The sequence below is a fragment of the Drosophila erecta genome, unplaced genomic scaffold (assembly GCF_003286155.1).
Source record: "Drosophila erecta strain 14021-0224.00,06,07 unplaced genomic scaffold, DereRS2 tig00000092-arrow-pilon, whole genome shotgun sequence".
NCBI lineage: Eukaryota > Metazoa > Arthropoda > Insecta > Diptera > Drosophilidae > Drosophila > Drosophila erecta.
Window position 1 is genome coordinate 17,934,340 of NW_020825207.1, and position 23,326 is coordinate 17,957,665.

The following is a 23,326-nucleotide window of genomic DNA, read 5'->3' on the forward strand; positions in this document are numbered from 1 at the left end:
CAATTAAAACCAATTCCAAATGTGTTTGGTAATATTTTTTATTTATATGTGCTTGTTGTCCAGTTCCGTGGAAATGCGGCGCCAATGAACTAAATGGGCCAACTCGTTTACTCGTAACAACAATTTCCGTGATGGCTGTTGGCTTTTCAAAATAAAAATATTGGAAACGCAATGAGAATTTTCTTCTCCGCGGACGCCGGTATTGGATTTTGACCAAAACTCCAATTTATGCGTCTACTTCCAATGAAACATTAAAATTCCATTAGCGGAAGCGAGGCACATAAATTTGAGCCCCTCCTCCAATAAAAACAGCGGGACGATGGAATTTCCCAATAGAGTGCCAGCTTATCGACAAATGAGCAGAAATTATGCATTTTGTTTAGCTTTAATTGCAGTTCAGTGTATTTATTTAGTTCTCAGTTCTCCAGGGGAAAGCGGAGCACAGAAGCGATAATCGAAAATAATTTATAGAAAATAAATATTTCCACACAATGGCCGCCCTAGACGATGAGAAACTTGAACTTCCATTTTCTCGCAGATCGTTTTTTATAATGGGTACTCAAGGAGTTGAATGGTTCAATAAACTCTTGAGGTGATACCTAACAATCTGGATTCTTATTGAAGTGGGAAAAACTACTAGTAAAATTTACAAGATATTATAATAATAGAATCTATTATTCGATTTCCTATTTTAAAGCATATGGGCTTTAAGGAATTATTTTCACGGACTAGTGAGTATCAAGCGGTCGAGGCCTTGCACATTTTTCATGAATATTTCTTCAGACTTCAGCTGTTTTCCCCAACAATTTCCCTAGCAATGCCCCATTGTTGATGTTTATTTAAGTTGTCATTAGAATGGTGCAAAGCAACGCCAGCACTGGCAATCCGTGGCAGTTTGGCCATATAAACTTTTTAAATTATCACCGATGCGAGTGCGGGTGGTAGGGTTATGCTGAGCAGTAGATGGAAAATCGGGGACCGAGGGCGCGGCTGCCACTTGAGTCAGACGTGGATGTAACAGGGAAATCGCATGGCCATGTGAAATGGAAATGGAAACGGTGGCACCACGAGCCTCCCACCCAAACGCGCGGGTATCCCCTTTTCAGCTTCCCGGGAAATGCTCGAAAAGTACATCGGCATTGATGAGGTGGGGCTGGGCCAGGAACAGTTCCTCCGAATGGAATCGATGGGAGTGGAGTGGTGGGACTTGTCTGGCGTTGGCGCCCCAACAGAAGCCGGAAATGCAAGTCAGTATTTTGCTTATTGTCTGGGAAGCTTGTTTACAGGGGGAAACTCGGTGGAGGAAGCCAAAATTTACAATGGACAGATTTAGCAAGCGATCAATTTAAGATTTTCAAGCTGGAGTCTCTACAAGGAGCTGTCTAGACGAATCTACGATACAGATCGGGTAATCAAATGATCTATTCCAATACCTATAAGCTGCTTCTTTAACAAGGCCAAAAGTCATCACTACCTACTTTGAAAGATATGTGTGCAAAAAGTGGATTAATATTTAGGGAATATATATATAGTTGGCTCGTTGGCCTCAAGTGCGATGTGAATGTCTTCACCTGTCGCCGCACTTGGCCACCATCGCCGTTTTGTCCCTTGAGTGCAGTCAACATGCCACATTATCAACTAATAAGCATAAAGTTTGTACTATAAGCACACTATGCGCTCAAGTCGACTGTTTGTGTTTCGGTGGGGGATCCTAGTCGTAATGCTCTGTTGTTCTATTCGGGGAATATATATTAGCAGCAACGACGACAAACCAAACAAGCCAAGCAACACGGCAGCAACAGGCAGCAAGTTTAAAGCCGCTTAAGGCTATAACCAGAAATGCGAGGCAAACGGAGCGGGTCAAGTCGCACAAACAGCGGATTACCAGGAGGCAGAGGCAACTGTGGTTGTTGATGTTGTCCTGTTTAGGTACAGCACAGTGCGGGGCAGCAGGTGCGACGGATAAAGGAAGTTGATGCTGGCAACACAATGGCCCAACGCCAAGGCGAAAGCAAAAGGCGATTCTGTCAAAATATTTACGATATGTCGTCGTCGTCGTCATCCTCGTTTCTCTGGCAATGGCTTTCAAAGTGTAAGGACGCCCGCCCACGAACACAAACACAATAGCCGAAGGACGCCGGACATGTGTAGCACATGCTATTTGCGGACTACGGACTACGCTCTTCCCAGCACCAGGATATACTCGTATATCTGCGAGCTCATCCCCACTGCCCAGGACACACATCGGGTACAAGGTGGCTTGGCAGGCAGAAGAAAAATTGATTCATCTGCCAGGGTCGCTGGGAAATTCTTTTCAGGTTCATCCCTTCTCCTCCTCACTTGAGCCCGAAAACATTGTCATGTAAAATTAAAATTTATGGCTAATTTGTGTGCGTGAACGTAACTTCGTTACCCGACCATTTGCTGCGGTGCCTTCGAGTAGGAAAGCCGTAAATTTCCCTCATTTGCCTGGCCGATTTTCACCGGAAAAGTGTGGGAGACAGCCTAAGTCCTCGAGGACTCAAGGCTCAAGGCTCGACGACGAAGGCGTGACTGGAGCTGGAAAGGAACCCTTCGGAGGACGGTGATAAAACCTTAACGACGAAACCATAAAATCGGATACAAACAAATTGGTAATTTCTGGAATTGTTTTGGCATATATATATGAGTGTATATATGTGTGTATATATTTGTATATCATGTTTTGATCTCTCATATAAACGGTAAATTGTCAAAAATGCTAAACATACAACATGTACTATATGCATCATAAATATGTATGTGTAATCTTAAAGACATAACTATCTCTATTTATAAATATCACTATATTTGATTTCGGCCTTTGTTTTAGCTAGTGTTGATGGATTGAAAGAGAACTGTGCAAGCTGAACTATTTCATCTATGTGGTAAGAGTCGAGTCTATCGTAGAATAAGCTTAAAGATATTTACTTAAAGAGCTGAATATGTAAACTATATGTACAGATGATGGGCCAGGGATGGGCTACACATTCGATTTGGCAAATCGTGCCATAACAAAGTAGAGTAAGCTACAGGACTTTATTCAACTAAGGCTTTCGGCTTAACTCCGAAACTCTTCAAAAGAGCCGATCCCCTGTCGGATGACATTGATGATCTCTGTCCTAGACATAGCGCGTGATTTGTGAATAGAATTCGGAGAGACAAGACTGCAGCTGGGCGAAGGTCGGCCGCTCGGCAGGTAACAGGGCCCAACAATAGGCCATGATCGTAAACCTTTAATGAGTAGATAAAAGAATGACCATTGAATTAGTAAAGCCATCGGGTAAGATCTCTATCGACGCGAATACTCACAGCTCATCGGGGCAGTTGAAGGGCTGGGCCAGGCGATAGCCGTCCTTGAGATAGTGTTCCATCTCGAAGGGATCCACCTCGGCATAGGGTTGTTTAGCGGAGGTACACAGTTCCCACATCAGGACTCCGAAGGCCCAAGAGTCGCTGGCCTCGGAGAACTGCTTGTGCTGCAGAGCCTCCAAGGACATCCATTTAACTGGCCTGTTTTCGCTGTCCCCCAGGCAGTTGTAGTCCGAGGGGAAGAGATCTCGAGACAGGGAGCTGTCAGAAAGCTTCACCCTCAGCTGATCGTCAATGCTAGAAGGGAATATATAAACGCATTTGTTAGACTTTCAACCATTTGATTCGTAATTTTAAATACTTTTTGAAGGGGTAAAACTAAGCAAGACTTCAACAAGTTTGTTCACTACTTACACGCAGTTCCTCGTGGCAATATCCTTATGCACCACTCCGTGGCTGTGCAGATGATCCAATGCCATGGACAGTTGCGAGGCCATCATCACAATTTGGATGGTGGTCACAGTGCGAGCACAAGCTGGGTCCAGCAGGAATTGCTTTAAGTTGCGGGTATTATTCAGAGCGGGATACAAAACAAACGGTGTGGTATGATCCTCAATGGAAACGCCGAGCACCGACAGAATTCCAGGATGAGAGGCGCCATAGAGCAGCATTCCCTCCTGGAGAAGTAGAAGCACCTGCATTTGGCTAGCATGCTGAGCCACCGTTTTGACCAGCACATCCTGATTGTCATTGTAGGTGCCGCGATAGACTCGGCCAAAGGTTCCCTCCTGCAGGAGACTGGACAGTCGTACCCTGCAACGCTCCACTGTCAACTCGGAAATGCGGCGATGCAGCTCCTCCGGATGTTGCTGCTCTACGGAAACTGGAACTTTGCGGGGCAAGGAGGAGCCATGAATCGGGGCTATAATCGAGGGCGTCATATAGGCAGCCGATCCCATGGAAGACTGGCACGGCGGGTGGGTATTTAGTCTCTGGAAGCTCGACGTCCTCATGGGCTGTCCTCCGTGCTGATGATGTTGCCTCTTGTTGGCTGCTCCCTTGACACAATACGCAATCATTAGGAGCAGGCACACAGATCCCATGGCCACAGAAACACCAACCACCAGGGTGATCAAACCAGTGGGTGGTAACATAACGGTCTCCAGCAACTGGGGATCGTCCACGTCCTCCGACAAATCCTCGGCACTGTCATTCACAAGACAGATCTTCTTTCTCCGGAACACCAGGTGCGTTACATTATTCAGTGACCGGTTAAGCACCACTTCCAGACTGACAGTCACGTCCACCTCCGCCGCTTTCAACCCGCTGCACTTTAGGGCAATGGACCAGGTTTGTATGCTGGTGGGGATTTCCCCACTGTGTGACACATTGATCGCCGGTCGAGGAAGCACTTCCTGATCGGAGCTGACCACATTGATGCTGTACGGAAGGCCACGCCCCGCCAGCGATTGCCAGGTGAAGCTTATGTCCTTGACATTCGCAGGGACTGGTACAATGAAGTTCAGAGCATAGTTATTTATATGGCCTTCGCGAACGTAGTACACCTCAGCAGACACGCCTGAAAGTAAGGGAAAATTCTCAGTTAGTAAAGGAAGATTTGAAGGGAACAGAAATGTGATACACTGAACCCAGGGTGTGGTTAAAGTAACAGAGATATAATCATATCATAAATATCAAATCCCAAACAAGCTCTTGTATTTATTTTTCTATAAACTGAACACGTGCACTTTCAATTTCCTCCTTGAGAACACCAGCACTACCCATGGTCGTTGATAAAACAAACTCATCCAGTACTTTGCATGTAAATCTATCTGAATGCACTCAGTGCAATGAGTTTTTCCAGAGGCTTGTTTGCTCAACCCGATCCACAGACAGTCGCCGGCAACATTTAATATAAATAAACACGGACGAGCGCTCGAGTTCAGGGAATTCCTTGGAAACTATTTTCGAGTTTATCGTCGCTTGTATCTGTATCTTCTGGAAATCTATGTAGAACAACAGCACGAACTGGATTTGGGATTTAGGGAGAAACGGCAATGGAACAGCGACGATCTGAGGTTGGCAAAACAAGAACAAGCTAAGACAAACAAAACGACCCATGTGTGGGCATTTGTTCCCTTTACTTCGATTACCTGCCTGTCTGATTGCGGTTTGACCAGGCCGATTCTCCGAGTTAATGAAGCATCTCCAGTAGTGTTTTTATTTGTTTTAGTCTTATTCCTTTTCCCGAGATGTCTGGCCGCGATTGCCAACTCATTTGGATTGTTATGACGTCTTATGCTAATGATAATGAGGCCGGCAGGTAGTTTCCAACTGATTCCATGGATCGTCCTAAAAAATTTCTGGGACTTCACGGACCGAATTTAAAGTAAGCCACACTGATTGACAACGGCACCCGGCCGTTGCCCAATTTCGACTGCCACTTGGGTGCATTCAGTGCATTCAACTTTTCCCCAAATAAAACTGGCAAGCTGCGGCCCAGGAAATAATTTACTTAAATCGCTGGAACACCCGAGAGGAGGAGCGCCACGCGCACTTCCTTTGACAACTGGCAATAACAATAAAAATCAGCGAGCTTGTAGGTAGACTGGGTTTCAGTCCAGACATCGCCCTAGACGTAGAAGTATAGTATGCGGTATATGTGCTCCAAGGCGGTGGCCATGGCGGACCCGGCAAATGACTCCACTGGGTGGCGTATAAATTGTGTCAGACATGCGGGTATACACATGCACTTCTAGAAAAACTACAATATTGATATAAATAATAGAGGGTTCGTGAAAATGTCTTGCATAATATGAATTTGTTTCCAACAAAGGCTTCAAAATGTTCACATCTGGGAATGACTTCCACTTTTAGCTGTGATTTTTTCGCTGTGCATGGTTCGCTTGGGCCCTGCAGACTTGACTCCCCAATGGGCCCTGCCAGCAACTTCCTTTGCTATGTGCAACATGTTGCACGTTGCTGTTGCCGAGTTGCTGCGGCTACGACAAATTCCTCGGCAGCATTTTAAAAATAGCGCCCATGACTTAATCAAATGCAACGCGTCCTGTCCCATCGCAATTTCCCCCAGGCAGCCAGTCAGCTTTTCAGCCTCAGACACGCTTCCATTGACCCTTTTCACTGGGGCCAGAAAGATGTGTCCCGGCCAAGAGTCGTCACTTGGTTCCAGGCCCATGCCCATGCCCATGCCCAGGCCGAGAGTTCACAGGTTCATGTGAAAGTTGCCGCTCCATTGCATTTTTATAAGGTGCTCGGAGTTGCGGATGGGGTTTTGGTATACGGGATATGGGATGGGATTGTCGAGGGCCGCGTCTTGAAGTGGATACGCTGTCGTCTACCTCATGTCACGAGCAAATGTCACTTGCATGTGCCTAGCGCGGGTGGCTCTTGAACTTTTTTAACCTTTTTGTGCTCGTATTATCCGCCATGTTCATAACTGGCTGCCTTTGGTGGCGCACAGAGAGAGAATTCGAGTGTAATCTGTTCTAGTCTAATTCCAATGCAATCGAAGGTGTTTCATACGCGAAACTTCAGGTCCATTCACACCAATGTTATTACTCCAACATGATTTCACATAATTAAAATTTGTTTGGCTACATCAATGGATGATTCTGATGCTGTTCACAAATTTCTCCCGGTGTGGGCGTGCCTGCAATGAGGAGCTGCACAAAGTCGCGATGGAAGTGGTGGCGGCGTCGAGGGTCTCCCATATCGTATGTCGAATTTTTCGGAGCGTGCAGTCATGATGCTGTCGTTGCGAGTATTTTTTGCAACTTTTTAATAGCTTGCTACTGCTCAGAGTCACAGTCGTGACCATTGTTGCACCGCTCCAAGGAGCGGAGTGGTATCCACATAGAACAGCCGAACCGCCGAACCGCCGAACCGGCGAACCGCCTGGCCGGAGACACTCGAATTCCAAAATAAAAAATTGAAAAAAGAAAAACGAAAAACGAAAATGTCTACGTTTCGGTTTCCATTTTCATGTAATTAGCGTTGCAATTCGTGAAGTGCTTTCCGCTGTGCCGATTTCCTATGCTGATTTTCCCCAAAGCGAAACAAAGGCCGGAAAAAATTAGAGTTTTCGCCGGGGTCACTCTTCGGGTTTGGCGGTTTGGCAGTGACCATCTCATAACTTGGGCTCCCTTTTTGGGCAGGCATATCTGAAGGGGAGTGTTCCACAGGTTAAAGGGTACTAGTGTTGCTTTGCAAATGTGCCACTTGGGGTTAACGATGCCGTCGCTTTAGAGATGTTTTCAAAAAAGGGTTTTGAAATTGTATGCAGTTTGAAGGCTTGAAATTGTATCCTATGTTTCTGTGAAGATTTCGTTTAACAAAAGCTGGCACCCTTAGTTTTAGCTTCTTCTTAAAGATAAATAGCTTGTTTTCGACGATAGAACCCTGATGTTAATAAATGGACCTAAGTGATGGGCAATTTATGGAAACTGGTGGCATCGCAACACCTTCGATTTACTGTCGTATTCCTTCATCAACTCCGAGGCTTCCCTTTAGCCATTTTCCCCATTTGACAAATATACCAGGCTCAGCCTGTGACTACAAGTAATTTTGCTTAAGCAAACAGTCTGGAACGTGCGGCAGATGGACAACCCTCGGCGAGTTCGCTGGGTATCTCTGGCGTCTTTTATCTTGTCCAATCCTAGCAGGCAAACAAAATTGCAATAGATGATAAATGATGGCGCTGCGACTCCATCTGCACCGTAACCGCATTGAACCTCCGGCTCTGCAACCCCAGCCAGCCAATATTCCAGGCTTCACCATCAGTTTCTGCTTGGGTTTCGGTTTCCCCATCTAATGGCTAATATGTCACTGGCTGCATTGGCTTCGAATCCGCTCCGGCTCTTTTGTGCAGTTTGTGGCCAAATCGAAAAATAAATAAAACAAATGATCGGCGCCTGCCGGGAACCGCCTTCAAAGCTTGCCCCCTGCCCCCCCTTCGGCTTATCACGCACAACAATCTCGCTTACAAGCCATGGGCACCACCCCAAAACGACCGCCCACCACATGTCAACATTTAACATGTTTTTGAGCCATGTCTCCAGCCCAACTGGCAACACCCCCTGGAAAACCCCTTGGAAACCCCCTTGGATACCCCAGTCGCATCCGTATCTTTGTGTGAATCGTTTCTTAGTTGCCTCACGTCGTTATGATAAATGATGCTGCTGCTTTTGTTTTGCCTAATATTCTTTTTTTCCTGCTCGGTTGGCCTTTTTTCCAGCCGCGGGCTCATCGTTCTCGTTTCTCGTTTTCGGCTTTTGATTGTAACAAATTTGTGCCAGCAAAATTAGCCAGCTCTTTAGGGCGAAATCTCTGCCAAGTCAACCGATTTGGCACAGTTAACGCGGAGATTTTGTTTTCCCTTTTCCGTGGGGCCCTCCGAAAATAAGTTCAAATTAATCATTCAAATTTCAAGAGTTGACGTTTTCCAACCATTTTGGCCGGCTGTCAAAAGCACCGAGGAAAAAACGACTTTGACCGGCCGGCTTATTGTAATATCCAGAATCAATAGTAATTAACCTTAATCGTTATTCATTTTTTGTCAGTTTTCTGTTGTCTTACGAGTGTTGAGTTGCGAGAGAAGAGGACAGCCTCCGAAAACTGTGACCAAATGATGCGGGTCAAGAGTGATGGTTAGTGAAGATAATTGAGCATCGAGTGGCTGCAGCTGGCGAGCTAAAGGCCTTTGATAAAGCGAAATATCCAATAGATACAAACGTATCCGGGGAGACAAAGTTAGCACTTCCTAGGCACCATCTTCCTTAAGAGGAATTTATGCACTAGAATATGAAGTACTTAGTACTTTATGCTCTAGCACCTGCACAAAATTCAATTCATACCTAACTGCATTTTTGAATACCCCTATTCACAGCTTCGTTAACAACTTGAAGACACATGAATGAGATAACATCGCTGCAGTCTCGTATCTTGCGAATGCAACACTATCTGCCAGTTAGCTACGCCATCTATACTAATATACAGCGAAGCGTATCACGAATTTTTCCCATTGTGGGAATGTCAGCAAAATCGTGTTAGCAGCACATTCATCTCACGGATTGCCGTTGTATGCCCAGTTAGCGATGCCTCTAGATGCTGCCACGGATCTACAAGCCAACTGCTTGTTTTTATAGAAATACCCCTCCCACGGCCACTCCGATGGGTATTATTCGCCATCCCTTCGATATGCGATATACTTTCCATGTTGCTTTCTGCAACGGAAAACTCCCACAGCGCATAACCCAAATAAACAACGAGCAACTCAATAAACACAGTGCAGCGGCAACAAAGCCCAGATGCACGCACTGCATCTGCATCTTTGCAGTTGCCCAAAGCTGCCACGCCCCATTTCGCAGCGCCCACATGTCACAGTGATGTGGAATTAAACACACAAAAAAGACTGTTTTAACTGGGTCTGGAAGTAAGGAACTTGAAAAACGCCACGAAGAGGGAAACCCACAGTACTGATTTCTTTAAATCTGAAAACCTATTTGTGAACGTATTATATTTTCAATCAGATTTGCCCCATAGTGCCAATAGTTTTCCGCACAGTTTTCTCTCTCTGCACAAACTGCAAGCGGGCTTCATTGATGGCGCCTGTTGTTGTTGCTTAAAGTAAATATGATTACTCCTTTTTTGCCATACTATGCGAGCACATTCAGCTGGCACATGCGTACATATGTATGTACACTATGTGTTGTAAGGGAGCCAGGCGGGCAAACAATGGCTGATATTTATTATTGACATACGCTACAGTGCCCCATCGTTGCTCTGCATCTGGCAGCCCCCGGCGGGGTTATCAGAGTTGTCAGCTGCCAGTGATAACCGCACAGAAGCAGGCAGGCGGAGGTATCAGTGCACCCAGTAAGCCTTTGACGAGAGTCGAGCCCCATTCCGGCGTATATTATTCGCAGGGAGGTGTTGCAGTGGAATTGCAGCCGCCTTTATTGCCTGCAATCGGTTTATGCGATTTTCATTTGTTTAAATGCCGTTTTTTGTCCAAACTTTGGCAGGTAATGGAAATGACTTTAAGCCCCGGCTTAGCCAAGTTTATGGCGGTTTACAGCCCCCAGACACATGAACGCATAAAATAAAATAAGTATGCAACTGGTCCAGACCTCTCAGTCTACAAACCAGGCCTAATCAAATCGCACTTCCCGATGTCGAACTCGTCGGCTAGTAATGCGACACTCTGCTATGAAAACATCGCAATGAAATCGAGGAGCAGAGATCTTGCTGGTAGGTTTTTGGGAAGACTTTATGACCCGCCAAGTGGCCATCAATTCGAAATCGATAGCCCTACGAGGCCGCACGATCTGTGATCGCATTAAAAATAGATTGAAAATAAAATGGAAATATTGATCCCAATGCCCAGACACCACGAACTTTTGGGACTGGCTCATAAGTCACGTACGAGCAGATAAGTATCTCCGATGATCGTGGACCAAAGAAAGCCAGTGCGGAAATGATCACAGAGCCACGTGATAAACTGCGGCCAGGCTAGATAATAGATTTAGTAAAGCCGGCGATGATCAGTTATCCACGCCAGCAGATTAAAATCAGGTGGGGATCTTATTACTGGCTTGTTAGAATCGGCTTTGTTGTGGAAAACATATTGTATGGAAGAAACACATTAACAGAGGAAGTAGATTGAACACCTTCGTTTATACATTTTAATTATGATGAGGTGATAGTGATCCAAAACTAGCACATATGTCATAAGAGTTGACAGATGAGAATCATGAACTAGCTTGGATGGCACAAAATACTTGAATGGTGCCCCTAAATAAAGTGTGTGGCTGCTCATCAAGATCTTTGCGGCTAACACAGTTTGTTGTCCGCTCTCCCGATCGCTAATTGAACAGATAAGATCTGCAGACTGTGTCAACTCCTTCGGATAGCACTTTTTACGATCTGTCAGGTGAGCTGTTAGCGCTAGCACATCGTATAGCAAAAAGTGGCGCGATCAGGTCCATAAACTCTCCCCACCCTCTCTGTTTTTCCGCTTTTTTTGTCTCGCCGAGGGGACAGCTTCATTAGCTAATGGCCACTTCATTATGTGTGACTTGACTAGCGAAACCAGCGAAAGGCGAAGCTGAACAATAAATTGCCAAACACCAATTAAAATATAGATCATGCCTGCTGATCATATCCAAGCGGCAAGTAGCCAACCGAGCCCAGAGCCAAGTATCAAGCCAAAACCGTTAGTAGGGGGGAATAATGTCTTGCAGGATCGGTGGCGTTTCTCGGAAGGCTTTTAGCACGACCAGATGAGACGGCCTGTTCGTTTACAATTATCGGCTGGCGAGATCTTGGAAAGGCAGCCAAGAACAAGCCATAAACCGGAGGAGAAGCGCACAAATGTCTCTACTAGGCTGCGGGGAAAACAAAAACAAGGTACAAAATATCACAAAAAGAATGAGAGAAGCAAACGAGATACATGCCTGGCTTGTTACGGCCATCCGACAGATACAACCAACAACTTTAGCTTCGGTTAGGTGCTAAAAGTTGCCACAGTAGCACGTCGTGTGTATCTTCGAGATACTTATGTATCTCTTGCCAGCTTGTTTGGGCTGTAAGCCGCTTAGCCGCGGCTCACTTCAAATAACAAAAGCCATCAATATATGTTTCCCGATAGCTGGGCAAATATGAAAATATTTAAATTGGCCTAAACAAAGGCCTCCGAGCTCTTAATTTATTTAGCACAGTTGGTGGTAGATTTAACACATCCAACCAATATTCTCTTGTCCCGAGTTACCTATCTCCGACTCCATGGCCGTTAATTTATGGCCCGAAGCAGCTACCAATCGGTCATTCGCTTGGGGGCGTGGATATTTTAGCACATTCCTTGGCTCGAAAATGTGTGAAAATCGTGCCGAAGCCGTTGGCAGTCTTTCTAATCTGCTCTTCTCCCATTTTCAGCTTTTAATTGCAGCTTCATTAGCAGGCAGGAGAACAGTAAAATTAAATCAAAGCACCCCAAACTGGTGGCCATAAAAGCTGGGAAAATTCCAAATCGTCAATAAAGTGCCATAAAACGTACTGAAAGAGGGAAAACTGGGAAAATTGTAGCCGGTCTGGCAATAAAATTACATTTAAATAATGCACTTTCGGCTGCTTAAAATGTAGCGCGTGTCACATCAGCGAAGAAGTCGTTAAACTTTTTTGGCTGCTTCTCCCGAATGTGATGGTTTATTTCTGAGGAATATGATCGGAATCGGAATCGAAATCGGAATAATGCTGGGCATGTACCACATGACTGATATTATACGATGATGACGATTCGATCGAGAGCCCCGCCCATTCTGCCATTCTGCCGGATCGTATTTCATTGACTGTCAGATGCCAGGGACTTTATGACTCAAACTCCTTTAGCGTTGAACTTGCCGGGACCCCTGCTGTCGGGATATTAAAAAAAAGGGGAAACCGAGCTGCGATCATCGGCTATAAATTTTGCGTAAATGGAAATGAAATTTATTTAAGCCGAGAACTTTGACTAAAGACCGCGCAGACACCCCCATGCCAGCTGAAAACCCTTTTAGCGCACACAAATCAAATGCAAATTATGCAGCTTAATTGATTTATGGTCCACGGAGTGGGGAGTACAAAGCAATTGCGCTTTTCTTTATGCACGAATATCCTACGCAAGTCTGCGAAACTTTTCGACTTTGTCTTAATTACCCCGATACATGTATGTATGTACTATGTATCTGCAATTTGCAGCTTTTCGCCGGCAACTGCAGCCCACAGTCTGTGGAATATTCTGCATACTTGATTTCACGCCCCCAAAATCGCAAATCCGAAATGCATACGCAAAATTATGCGCATCGTCATCGTCGTCAGCAAATCTGCCCCCACACACATGGTTGCAAGCAGATAAAGAAAACTTCGATTTAACAAGCCGCGTTGCACGTTAAAATCTGCTGCTGCTGCAACAGCAACAACTGCCAAGTGGGCGACTTGTCATGCAAAGTACTGCCAAAAACACAGTGAGCCCCCCGAGGAAGCACAGTGGAATGGCAACAAAACTTCGGTTTGCAAATTGGTCGACAAAATACAGCAAGTTGGCCCAGATATGGCTTAGTCAACCGGATATAAGATACTTTCTAAACGCGATCGCAAAAAAACAGTTTGTTGTGAAACTTTAATACCCAAGTAAAAGTAGATATTACATATACATTTTTCAAATGCATTTAATTGGAACTAGGATTATGCCATTTCAATTGATTCATTTATAATTGAAACGGAACAGTTCCAAAATATTAGAATAAATCATATGAAGTTCATGTTCATGCTCTCTGGAACTTTTGCTTTAGAAGTGTTCTTCGTGGAATACGAGAAATGCACCCCACTGTGCATTCTTCCGCCCCGCACAGCTGATGCCCCGCCCACCGCCACCCTTCTCTTTCTCTCTGCTCCTCGTAGTCACGTTTTCGTTGTTGTTGTTGCTCTTTTGTTGTCGCCTTTGCCTTCTCTCTCTCGGCAAGCTCTCCCGCTTTTTGTTTTTGGGGAGCCCAGGAATTTGAGTTCCAAGAAATATTCAAAAATATTCTCCGCCAAGGGAGATAAATTGAATGCAGCATGTAGATTTTCAGACTTTGTTGTTGTCTTTATATTTTGGCGTGTCTGCTGCTTCCTCTTCTTTTTTTGTTTTTATACCAAGCGTAAAATTTCCTAACGAAGCAAACGAAAGCTGGTTGTTGCTGCTGTTGTTGCGGGCGGTTTGTTTATTTGTTTTACTGTTTAACAACACCTGCGGCATGCGCAAGAGCGAGAGAGAGGAAGGCGACAGAGCGAGCATCTAAATTAAGCCAAAAGCAAACAAATAAACATAATTTTTAAAGGGAAGTGCGCTTTCTTCGATGAATAAGTGCATGAAAACCTAGTGCTGTCTTTTTAATTGGTTGACACAAATTACTCAACTGTTTATTTTAGAGGGAGAATAAAAAAAGAGAAATCAATAACAAAGGGCGCGTCACTCGGAAGGAAAACCAGAAGGAAAAGGGGTTGAAAGGGGGCAAAACTCACCTAATAACCGCATTACTTCCACGGGATTTAGGAAAACATTCAAATGTGCCGCTACTTCACTGCCCGCGCGCAGTTGCAGCGCTGCCAGCGCCAGCAGCGAAAGCGCCCATATTTTCCGGCTCATTTTCACTGTACAATTACTTGTGGTTGCGCTTTTACCGCATTTATTCGCAGATTCCATCGGATATTGTTCCTTTTTCCAGTTTTTGCACTCTTATCACACACGGCTATTCGTAAACAATTTCGAACGAACGACCAGCACAAAAGCGAATCGACGAGTGCGAGTGCGACGGCGTCGTTTTAGCACCAAAATTTCATCAAAAACATTGTTTAACCGGGCAAATCTCGTTATTTTGGTCTCATAAATAACACAATGAGTATTTTTTCACGCACATTTCATTTTAAACGTCGTTTCCACGGGTTTTCTTCAGGTTTTTACTGCTTTTAGCTGTCTGGCAGCTGCTTCTTGAAATTTTTTCAACTTTTCCCGGCCGAGTTCGAAACCAAACTGTCCGACAAATCTCGACGAACACGTTCGCATCGAACATGGATGTCTAAACGAGAAATCTCTTCCAACCGAGTTTCTGAGTCTGAAGCCGCACAAAACCGGTGTAAACTGCGCGACTACTTCATTTATATTTATTTATGCAGTGGTTAAATACGTCGTGCTTTTCTATTAACAAATTCGCTAAAACTGCGGCGCACAGTGGCATTGCTCAGAACAAATAATGGAAATCTTTATTTTTCTGCCGTGAGATATGGATATCTGGAAAGTGCCAGTCTGGGCACACTGTTTTCGTCTGAGTTTTCAACGTGCGCAAGTGCAATTGCAATTTAAAAAGTTTCAGTTACTCCATACACGTGTACGCACACACAGCCAGAAGTGCAAGCATTTGGCACAATACAGCAACAGGTTACAGTGGGCAAGACTGGTGCACATTCATTTAATGAATGGATTTTGAATATTATATTGTCCTTGCTTTTCACCTATGTAAGCTAAGTCACATATTAAGAAGTCAAATTTCACGTTTCTTCCTTTGTAAATATTATTGAAACAAACACAAAAAATATGAAATTCTGTTTTGGACGCGCCTCAAAAAAAAAAATTTATTTAATGTTTTTTGTTTTGCAAACATCCAATTTTTATAATGCGCGCCTTAGTGTGACCAAGTTGAATAATGTTATCGATAAGCGTTCTATCGCATAGAATTAAGTAGATTTCAAGAGAAAGAAGATGCGGGGCACTTTGCATTTGAAATAAGAACGATCGATTAAAGAGAGCACAACAAAAATCAAAATCAATAAATCCTACGTTTGAATGTTCAAATAAAAGAGTATTATAATTTATTATTTATTTTGTAATTCTAAAATCCACACCAGAAATCTAAATTAAAATTAAACCAGAGAAATCTACAAACGTTGCTTGCATATCCTCTAATATAATATAAGGGAGATGACCATAGTGAAGGTTTCGGCTTCCACCGACCCAGGTGCCCTGTGCCTCAAAGCAAATTCAGCTTCATCCTCAAAATCGTCAACATCTTGGACGTTGAGGAGGCTTAAAAGAAAATATTGCTTTTTTTGATGGAAGCGTCTTTCCAGGCACTCCTATATCATCACCATCTCCGCATTCAGCATCTGCATTGCGTCCCCTACGTAAGCATACGTAAACTACGTAAAGGATGCCCGCCAGGGGGACACGCAGCGTGCGACTGCGGATGCTCGTACTGCAATAATCGTTATAATCGTTCATAATCGTTATCGGCAATAATGGCCAATAGCATTGCGTTGTCATCTATCTTCAAAACGGTCATTAAGAATTTAAAGAAATACTTACATTTCGAAAATTACACGTTTTGGCGTCTATGAGATCGACTAAAAGGTAACAATGGAAATTTAGTTGGACATGTTGCACTTTTTTGGGAGATTTGAAAAACATGATTTATTATTTTAATCGACCACAGACGTGGTATTTTTATTGTTGTTCTTTATAAATTTCTTATAATTTGTCTTTTTTCTTTTTTTTTTTTGTCTTTTTTTAACATTTCCTACTAAATGTTGTCTAACAATTATAATAATAATATAGATATATAGGCTTAATGTAAATGTTCATGTTTGCGATCGCATTATTATTATTATGTTAATGTAAATCAGCTGTTCAAATCATGAAAACAAATCTTTAAGAGAAGAGCACCAATTTCGAAAATTGAACGAGAAAAAGAGAAAAAAACGGAAAAGAGAAAATTTGATATAGTATGTTTTTTTTTTTTAATAAAGTTGCGACTGGTTCGATTCGAACATGCGAGTGGAAAAGTTGCATTCGAATGGGTTGCATGTGGATCCCAAACTAAGTTGCAAAGAGGATTACCACCATCAGCATATACATACATACATATGGCTGGGAAATACCTATAGACAAGAAAAACTGATCCGCAAGATATGCGTTTGCAAACTTAACTAAAATAATGATCATAATACAAATATGAAGTATAAAATATAATAATATAAAAATAATAATTAATAATAAAAATATATAATAAGTATAAAATTACAGTAATATTTCATTTATAAGGATTACTAGCATATTTTATAAATACATGGTGTAGCGAAACCCAAAAAGCCCAAGTTGTATGCAATACTAATGCCCACCCAAACTATTATTTAAGTAAAATCCGACACTACAAAGTGTTAATTTCTAGATTAGGATCATCAGGAGATGATCCTATGTCTGTCCGTTAAACATCGACAACTTGAGAACTATTGGAGCTCGAAGGTTGAAACCTAGCATGCAGATCCTAAAGTTGCGCAATAGATTGTCAAATTTTTGAAAAAGTTTTGATTAATTATGAACGAAATAAAAGTTCACATAATTGTATGTATTCTATGTAAAAAATATGAATAATTATGATGTTAGGCCCAAACAAGTATATTTATAAGAGTGGCTATTAATGTAGAGCTTCTGTTTTGCGTGATCTTGAACCAGTTCATAAAATGGCCTTATCAGCAAAAAATATAAATCAAGCGCTTTATAGATAGCACCCCGCTCACAGTGATAACGCATGGCGATAACGCCAACTGATGCCAACTGCCGGCAGTTTTATTTGAGCACAATGCCGAATCGTCCGACGCGGAAGAAATATCGCCGGACTCGACTCCAGTGCTTCCTGGCATTATCCCTATGGTTCCTGATCCAGGCTCACCCCGCCGATGGAACGCGGTGCAGGAAACCCTATGAGAGGGTGCAGGAAAACTATTGCTACTTTGTTGCCAACGAGGAGCCTCTGGTGAGAGTTAGAGAAGCCCCTCTGAAGTAACGATTGCCTACTAGTATCAATACCTCAAATTGAACTGAGTTCTGTATGCAAACAAGGGTAATTCGATAATTGTAGCGCTGCTATCAGCCAACGGACATCAAACATATATGGGTGTAAAAATAAACTGAGGATGACGCTCTTTGTCGCGTTTTTTGTGGCCTAACCGACTGTACGATGCCCTGCCTCAGAGTCAACAAACAAATATTAATAAATAGTTGATATAAGTTAAGGTACATATGTAAGCTTCTCAGAATTCCCCACTTCGATGGGAAATGTTAGAAAACCCAGTTTCCTGATTTTTACATCAATTTGTAACTGGGTCGCTTGGACCATATGTAACGAAAGTTAATTTTTTCAATGCTCCTCTGAACCTTATTAAAAGTACGTAGTACTACAGAACTATAGGGCTAAAAGAATACCTCTTTTCCTTATATACAGCACACTTCGTTCCACAATTTCTGCTACCAGGACAAGCGCACCTCACGAGTTTGCCTGGATAGTGACGAGAAAATGCGGGTTCTAGCCGATCACCTGACCAACCTGGGCTACCGAAACGGAACCCAGTTCTGGAGTGCTGGGCATCGGTGGCCTGGTGACAACCGCTTCTACTGGAACTACTTTGGAAGAGCCCGACCACTCAACTACTCCAACTGGGCCTTGGACGAGCCGACGCCCCAAATGGGTCGCAATTGCCTGATTCTCACTCTCCGAGGCGGAGAACTCATCATGAGCAGTGAGTCCTGCTACACCCGAGCGGTGGATATATGTGAGCAGACGCTGAACGGAACGGACTCCCGGCCCGTGATCCACTGATCGCCAGATATTTATCCCTATTTCTACTAGTGTACCTAGCTAAACAAAATAGAAGTTTTCTATTTCTATTATCTTTTTTGAGTGCTTCTCGAGGAATAATATTATTTCTTTAATCACGGCTATCACGCTTTAGTCGAGTGCCTCGAATATCAGATACCCGTTACCCAAAATGTTAATATGATTGAGATTCGCAGTGTTGCGAAGCAAACTACTTAAAAATTGTGTACTCCCATATTCGAATAAGTGTAAGAATTACAATTGAATTACACAACACTTAGGATCTTCCGCTATTTTATTCATTACTCATGAAGTGAAGGGATCAACTGAAATCGTTGAAAATTATATAGCAGGTAGATGGAAGCGTTTCGGACTCGACGCACTCAAACGCCTACAAATGACAAAATCCAGACTAATTTTCTTGGCAGTAAATATTCTTCCAGTCAATATTCAGTCAATATCTAGCTTCATGAAACTTTCGTTTTTGTATAGCTGGTATATAAGTCGGAACGGAACGAATCGATTCGAATCGGATCACAAAGTCATAACGCATATGGTTTCTAATGTGGTTTACTTCATTATAACATATACTCAAATGAAAAGTGTTGAGAAACTGAAGACAAGAACTGAAGGAGGAATCATACCAGATTTCGGTGCAATCGATGTTGATAAAATTATACCAAACACACTGAAACTTGAGTTTTGTATAAAAAATAAAGGCAGCTTTTTGCCAGATAATTGGTGTCAATTTTTCTATTGGGAAATTTTATTATGCGGGCCTATACAAGTTGAAAATAGCTGGTTTCGGACTTCAGTTAATTAGTATTCGGTGTACGAGTTGTTAAAGTTGGACATATTATTTGTGGCCGTAACGATTTTTCTGCTCTTGACTGCCGGATATGTTTCCATTAAGAGGAATTGCCGGCAGCGAAAGCATATTAGTTTTTCAGAATATCGAATATCAATTTTGTGTACCTAACACTATAATTATTGCTCGCTGTTTGAATCCCTTTGTGCAGATTAGGAATATCTCTTCCACCAACAACCCGGTATTTACACAGTAAAATTTTAATTGAAACTAACTTTTGGCTTGGCTTCATATTCACTTTTTAAGAAAATAAGAGAGGATGTGACAGAACATTGTAATTAAGATACTTTGGCCTTTTACGATTAATCAAAAGCATGTGAAGCTAGAACTGTGCATCCTTCTCACGTTTTATCATGTACAAACTGATTAGTTTTACACCTGCTACACGAAGTGGCCGCGGGCACTCAACTTCTTTACTTAAACTTATTTCCGGTGAGCGGGGGAACTTATGGCGTTGTCAAACAAGCACTTAATTTAATAATTCAACATTTCGCCAGGGCCTGGTGCCCGCAGCCACTGGAGAGTTTGCAGTTTCTGGCATGTAATACAAATAAATTTCGACTAAACGCTTTTAAACAGTCACAGACAATGCGTCGTCGCCTCGTCTGGAGGCGGTGGGGTTGGTGGGTCAGGTGGGTCTGGTGGGTTTGGTGGGTTTGGTGGGGTTGGTGGGTCCCCAGACCGGAAGTGACGACGGCGCAACAGCAGTGGCAAAGTGGCAACGTTATGGCCGGAATGGCTGCGGCAATTAACTCAAATTGATAATGACAACGGAAAAGTTGTAGGCACCTGAGGTGTCGGGAATCGGTCGGAGTGTGGGCGGTGCCTTCATAAGGATCGTTGGTGACGTGATTTCGTTTTGAGTGCATCCAAAACGGCGACACATTTCGACACGTCCTTTGACAACGCCCTTCGGCGTAATTAAAACGAAATAATTTTCGACAAGTTTGGTTTGCTTCGACTCGGCTTTTTTGCCTGCCCCTAACTTGGCTCACTCATCGAATCGAGGCACGTATATTGAGTCTGTCATATGGCTGACAATCCTGGCGCTCCTTATCAGGATGCTGAGCGTACACTGAGAACGAGCAGTCAACTTATACAGCTGTCCAAAAGAATGCAACAGAATTTCCATTCTGAAGCACGCTGTGCTCCCCATTGCATACTTTTAGGCACATGTCCAAGTAATTTAAGGTGCTTTCACTTTTTATTTTACTTCGCCTCCCAGCTTTTCTCAATGTATTTCAACTCTCTCTACCCGGCAACGTTCATGCTGGAATTTTTATTTAATTTGCTTCTGCTGTCGTGGGGCTTCAGCTTCTCCTGACTGGTTGTTGTCCTCGCAGCTTGCTGCATTGTTTGAAATTAATTTCACTTGTCGTACATTGAACCAGAATCAGCCCAGAAGCAGCCCAGCCCCTGTCCTCCCCCTCCAGCAAGTGCGCCCATGTCAAAAGATGTGTGCGTGCCATTGCCAATGCCGCTTTAGCACTGCATAAGTTTAGGGACATTTGGCGGCGATGGATAAACGGAGGAGCAGCAAAGTTGGCAAGCCAAGCTCTGTTGAGGACGGCTGAGTGTGCAAATGTTGGCTCGGATGCACTCCATTCGGCAATCGGTTGCCAAATCAACGCGCTAATCATGTTGGCAGCAGCCAGCAGGCAGCAGGCAGCAGTGCATTTTCCAGCTAACTGACGGACGGAGTGATGTCAACAGCTCGTCCTTTTTTTCGCCCGCTCTCGGGGCTGCAAGTCCTGGCATCAGAATTTTTTGTGCTTCCATGCAGGCGGCTTCTGGCTCGAACTGCAGGGCCAGCTGACAGCAACAGCTAACTTATGTGGCCGAGAACCAGAGTCAAATGCAGTGCCATCGGCCATCGGCCATGTCCCGGTCCCAGGAACCATCCGCGCCTCTTGCCATTAATCACTGGCAATAATGAACTTCCGCCTTTTCCGGAATGCAGGGCGGCGACTTTTCTCGATCTACGCAAATGCACCGGAAAAGATTCGGACTTTTTGGGGCGCAAAGAATATAGTAGCACTATTCAATCATTAATTTATTTGCTTGGATTATGGTTTACTTTTGGATAAGCGAATTGAAAGTGCTAAGCGAGTAGGCAACTATATTTCGGCAGTATTTATTGACTTCATTCAAAACTAAACTAAACTTGTATTTTGGCAAGTGCATCGTTGTCATTAGCGCAAGTTGCAGAATTTATCGTGTGACTTATGAGAGACACCATGGGCCCCAAGTGGGGCTCAGTCCGGTCCAGACTTCGAACTGACCTCTCAGAGGTTCGCAGGCTTGTTTGTTTTGTATCTCCATTCTTGTGATTTTTATCGCTTCGATTTACGACTCATAAAAATGTTAGAGTGCGGAGCGGACTTTTATCTGTCTGGCCGGGCTGTGCTGGATCTAGTAAGCCATTCAGTCCCAACCCCTCGGCCCTTCGCTGGTGGCCATTTAATGCTCGACTGCTCTTGTGACCGGGCCTGCAGTTAGCAGTTAGATGGTAGATGTTCATATGGGTCCCGGCGCAAAGTTGTTGATTTTTATGGGATTTTGGCGATGCAGAAATTATTCTTAGACTGCCAGCAGCGCAGTTGAACCAAATAAACACTGGGAAAGCCATTATAAGTCGGAATTTGGGTTTGAACTCTGAATGCGCTGCTGCTGGAAAAAATAAATGTGAACAAAGTGCCAAGAACCTAAAGATGCTTTGCTTCAGACGTAACCGTTCACGGGTATCAAATACCATTAATTTGCGCACTAAATTCGTAAATAAAGTGTTTACTGCTTTTGTATCACATTTTGTGAGCTGCTATCCTTGACCAAACCCTTTCAACTTGGCCCCCCATCGCCGATCTCCTTTAAGCACAATCTATTCGCCACTAGAGCGAGTTAGCAGCAATTTTCCTAGCAATCTGAAGTACCGACATCCTGCATTTGACAGTTATTAGATTAACACCTAACGGCCAACGGGATGGAGCTCTTTATGCCCGACACCAGACAGACAACGGATACTCGATTACTCTCCCTGTCGTTCTGGCCAGGCGATGTTGCACGAAATTGGACAAACAATAAAGCGCTCAAAATGTATGCGAACATAAAATCTCGGCCGGGCCGTAGGAGTACTGCCCAGAGTGGGCCGAAACAAAAGGCCAAGCCCTGCTGGCCATGTCCATGTGATGGCGGAATCGGAGCGTTCGGATGGGGGAACTCTGAATACAGAACACAGGGCATACAGGCGATGTCAATTTCAGACAAACAAGCCAACGAAAGTAGATATATGTGAGCGCGTGTGCATATTGATATATGGCCAGGATATTGATATATATGTATATGGCTTATATGACATCCAAGATGGGCCCGGTCACTCCGTCCACGACCGCCGCCTGCCCATTTCGAGCAGCACATAAAAAGTGGGTTTGAGTGCCAGTTGAAAGCTGTCAGTGGCTGTTTAGATTTACGTGCCGCACTGCAGCCATGTCGGCCGAGTGCCACCCGCCCCGCCCACAGCTGCACTTTGTAACAATGCAAAAACAACCAGACAGGATCCCCCGCCCACTGCCCACCGCCCACTGCCCACTGCCCACTGTCCACTGTCATCGCTCTGACTTTTTGTTAATGAAAGTGTCAGCTAGACAAGCGCACCCCAAACCCCGGGCTCTGCCCCCCGATGGTTCACCTCACCTAACAACCCCTTCGAAAGCCACGGCCTTTGTCCATTTTGTGGTCCACAGCCGCCGGTGGGAAATTCCCCCATTTCGGCTCCAATAAATTATGATCCGGCTGATTTGCGCCGTGGCCATTGTGAAAGCTCTAGCTTTCTGCCTGCGGCTACTTTTGTTTCGATTTTGCATTGCATAATTATGTAGCATTTGATGTGCTGCCTACTTTGGGGCTCAAAATCAGATCAGATGCAAATGTCAGTCAACAAATGTTTCTC

The 23,326-nt window shown here is 44.0% G+C and overlaps 2 protein-coding genes across 4 annotated transcripts; one reads left to right on the forward strand and one right to left on the reverse strand.

Moving 5' to 3' along the window:
* Positions 1–2,637: 2,637 nt before the first annotated feature.
* LOC6549450 (tyrosine-protein kinase Dnt) lies at positions 2,638–15,254 on the reverse strand. 3 transcript variants are annotated; one of them, XM_001974236.3, is made up of 4 exons: positions 14,389–15,254; positions 3,745–4,909; positions 3,331–3,627; positions 2,638–3,252 (listed from the first exon to the last, which is right to left on the reverse strand). In XM_001974236.3, the coding sequence occupies exons 1-4, from the start codon at positions 14,567–14,569 to the stop codon at positions 3,141–3,143; spliced, it is 1,755 nt and encodes a 584-aa protein (XP_001974272.2). In that variant the 5' UTR covers positions 14,570–15,254; the 3' UTR covers positions 2,638–3,140. The 3 variants fall into 3 exon arrangements, with proteins under 3 accessions (XP_001974272.2, XP_026836449.1, XP_026836450.1); XM_026980648.1 differs by lacking the exon at positions 14,389–15,254 and adding an exon at positions 5,146–5,222; XM_026980649.1 differs by lacking the exon at positions 14,389–15,254 and adding an exon at positions 5,112–5,194.
* A 2,198-nt stretch (positions 15,255–17,452) lies between these two features.
* LOC6549449 lies at positions 17,453–18,793 on the forward strand. The gene is made up of 2 exons (XM_001974235.3): positions 17,453–17,672; positions 18,141–18,793. Exons 1-2 carry the CDS (start codon positions 17,499–17,501, stop codon positions 18,513–18,515), a joined length of 549 nt encoding a protein of 182 aa, XP_001974271.1. The 5' UTR covers positions 17,453–17,498; the 3' UTR covers positions 18,516–18,793.
* The last annotated feature ends 4,533 nt before the right edge of the window (positions 18,794–23,326 follow it).